The sequence below is a fragment of the Empidonax traillii genome, unplaced genomic scaffold (genome assembly GCF_003031625.1).
Source record: "Empidonax traillii isolate 1590-97213 ecotype Southwest subspecies unplaced genomic scaffold, ASM303162v1 scaffold1218:size158664, whole genome shotgun sequence".
In the NCBI taxonomy this organism is placed as follows: domain Eukaryota; kingdom Metazoa; phylum Chordata; class Aves; order Passeriformes; family Tyrannidae; genus Empidonax; species Empidonax traillii.
Window position 1 is genome coordinate 11,433 of NW_020956411.1, and position 2,781 is coordinate 14,213.

General features: G+C 53.4%; 1 protein-coding gene across 1 annotated transcript in view; it reads left to right on the forward strand.

Moving 5' to 3' along the window:
- Positions 1-440: 440 nt before the first annotated feature.
- Positions 441-2,781, forward strand: part of LOC114069245 (splicing regulatory glutamine/lysine-rich protein 1-like) — a 61,803-nt gene continuing 59,462 nt past the window's right edge. The window contains exon 1 of the mRNA XM_027905901.1: positions 441-601. Coding sequence (XP_027761702.1) covers positions 441-601 — 161 coding nt within the window. The remainder of the gene's footprint in view (positions 602-2,781) is intronic.

Genomic DNA, 2,781 nt, shown 5'->3' on the forward strand with positions numbered 1-2,781 from the left:
TCCGTTGTGCAGCCTCACTCTCGCAAGATCTGTGATCCAGTCCCCTGATAGCCTGGGGCGGGTAACGCGTGTGTGAAGGGAGGCCGGGGGAGGTAGGGGCGCGGCCCCGCCCTGGTAACGACGGCCTGGCAGGCTCCTTGGGAAAGCGGAGGGAAGAGAAGGTTGGGTTTCTTTTCCCCTCCCCTCTTGCAGGGGGATCTGCAGAGTTCGGAGTCCCGTCGGCACGGAGCGAGAGCGCCCGCTCCTCCGTGAGCCCCAGTCGGCATGGGAAGAACGGCTGCCCGCATAAAAACACCTCCAAGGAGCAGTCGAGTCCGCCGCTAGAGCGCCCGCATGCTAGGACGCTCTGGCAGGCGCCGCGCGCTTGCCTCTGTGGTCAGACCCGCCTCTCAAACTGTGTCTGGCACTGTCGTGAACGGAGCAGTCGTGCAGGCTCCACCATGATGAGCAGCGGAGGGATCGGGGTGCCGCTAGGCTTCCCCTTGGGCCCCACGTCTGTCATCCAGGTCACGAACGTCTCCTCGACAGTGACCAGTGAGCAGCTGCGGACTCTCTTCGGCTTCCTGGGAGATATCGAGGAGCTGCGCCTCTATCCCCCGGAGTAAGCAGGGTCTGCGTCGGCCTTCCTCATCTTGGGATGAGGAAGAGGCTTGGAGGGGTCGAGAGGATGGAGGGAAGGGAAGAGGCAGAAGGTCCTATGTAACATTTTGAGTGTGGACACCAGTGTCCCGCAAGAGGGTGGGGGTATGTGTTTGTCACGTGGTCCCACCCCTTTGTATGGGGCAGGAGTGTAGGGGGAAGGGGCTCCGCCCGGACCTAAGATGGCGGCTCCGGTCGGGTGGAGGGGAGCAGTTGCGGTATCTCTGGAGTGGCCCGTAGAAACATGGCGAATTTTGTGTTCTCGTGGTGGCAGTCAGAGCAGCGGTTACCCAGTGGGGGCTGTCGGCACTGAGTCACAGCCTGACGAGAAGCGTGTTCGCAGGCTGCCCCGAAGCGCTTCCCAGGTGTAGGACTCGTTTCCCCTGTTTCCCTGAAAGCCTGTTTTCTGTGCCGTACCATTTTATTCGCTCGGACTCATCCCAAGTGGAGGGGGGACGGGCGGGAGCGCCCCAGGCCTGACCCCTGCCCGCTCGCCTAGCTGTCTGGCAGCCCGCGCCACTTGGGCGATGCGTGCTGGCGAGACTAGCTCTTTTAGTTCGAACGGCTCTTTTCTCCTGTGAGAAGGGGCCACTCGAACAGAAGTCAGCACAGCTGTTAACAGAGGAACGGTACCAGCCCTGTGCTTAGAAATGCCTCCGATAGGACATTTGCAGTAAATCAAAGTTATTAACGAACATTACACGTTTCTCTAAATTGTAGCTGTCCTCATTATGTCAGCTGCGCGAGAGGGATCCGCTCAAATGGGAGATAATGTTGTTATTTTGCAAACCTCAATGTTTCTTCCAAGCAGATGGAACAGGGGAGGGAAAATAATATTTTTTTTCTTACCACATCTGTTGTATTCGGAAGTGAATGACAGATGTGCCCTTTCAAACTGTTTTGGTTGGTTTTTCTTTAATGAAAATTAAATAGGAATAGCAGGAATGACAGAAAGGGGCAGGGGAAGTCATTCATATTCAGACTTCAACTTTAATGCGAAGAAGATGGGAATAAAATTTCATTAAAAAACTTTAAAAGAAAGTATTTGGCCATTTTAATCTGTTACTGGATTATACTTGGCTAGGTTTGAATGAGGAACATTCAGAAAAATTAAGTGTTATACAATATGTATATAAAGTATGTGTAGTAGGCATCTGTTCATGTAAAGATAAAACAGCTTTACCAAGTTTTAAACACTCTTTAATAGACTTATGTATTTTTTGCACAGTTTTCTAGGTCTTTACTTTAGACTTGTTCCACAATACCCTTTATACACTTATAGAATAGCTTGGGTTGGAAGGGACCTTAAAGATCATCTAGTTCTGACCCTCCTGACATGGGCAGGGACACCTTCCACTAGACTAGGTTGCTCAAGGTGTAGTGGGTTGACCCTGGTGAGATGCCAGGTACCCACTTAAAGCCACTCACTCTTCCTCTGCAACTGGACAGAGGAGAGAGGAAAAAAAAAACAGCTAAGGATTCATGAGTTAACACCTGGGAGAGGTCACTCACTGATCACCATCACAGGCAATCAAAGTGGGGATATTAATTATTACAAACAGGATCAGAGCAAGAGTGAGAAATAAAATAATCTTACAAACACCTTCCCCCCCCCCCCCCTCCTTCCTTCCAAAACTCTACCTCCTTCCCCTCAGCGGTGCAGGGAGACAGGGAATGGGGGTTATGGTCAGTTGTTGTTTCTGCCTCTGCTCAGACAGAGGAGTCCTTTCCCTGCTCCCATGGGGTCCCTCCCACAGGAGACAGTCCTTGATGGACTTCTCTGGCATGAATCCATCCCTCGGGCATCAGTTCTTCCCAAACTGCTGTAACGTGGGTCACTCCTCCATGGGGTGCAGTCCTTCATGAATGAGCTGTACCGGCATGGGTCCCCCACAGAGGCCACAAGTCCTACCCGAGAAAAACCTGCTCCAGCGTGGGCTTCTCTCTCCATGGGCTGCAGGTCTCTGGCAGGACCCTGCTCCATCCTGGGCCTCCCATGGGGTCACAGCCTCCTTCATGCATCCACCTGCTCCAGCATGGGCTCCTCCATGGGCTGCAGGTGGGCCTCTGCATCCCAACAGTCCTCCATGGGCTGCAGGGGGACGGCCTGCTCCACCCTGGTCTTCACCATGGGCTGCAGGG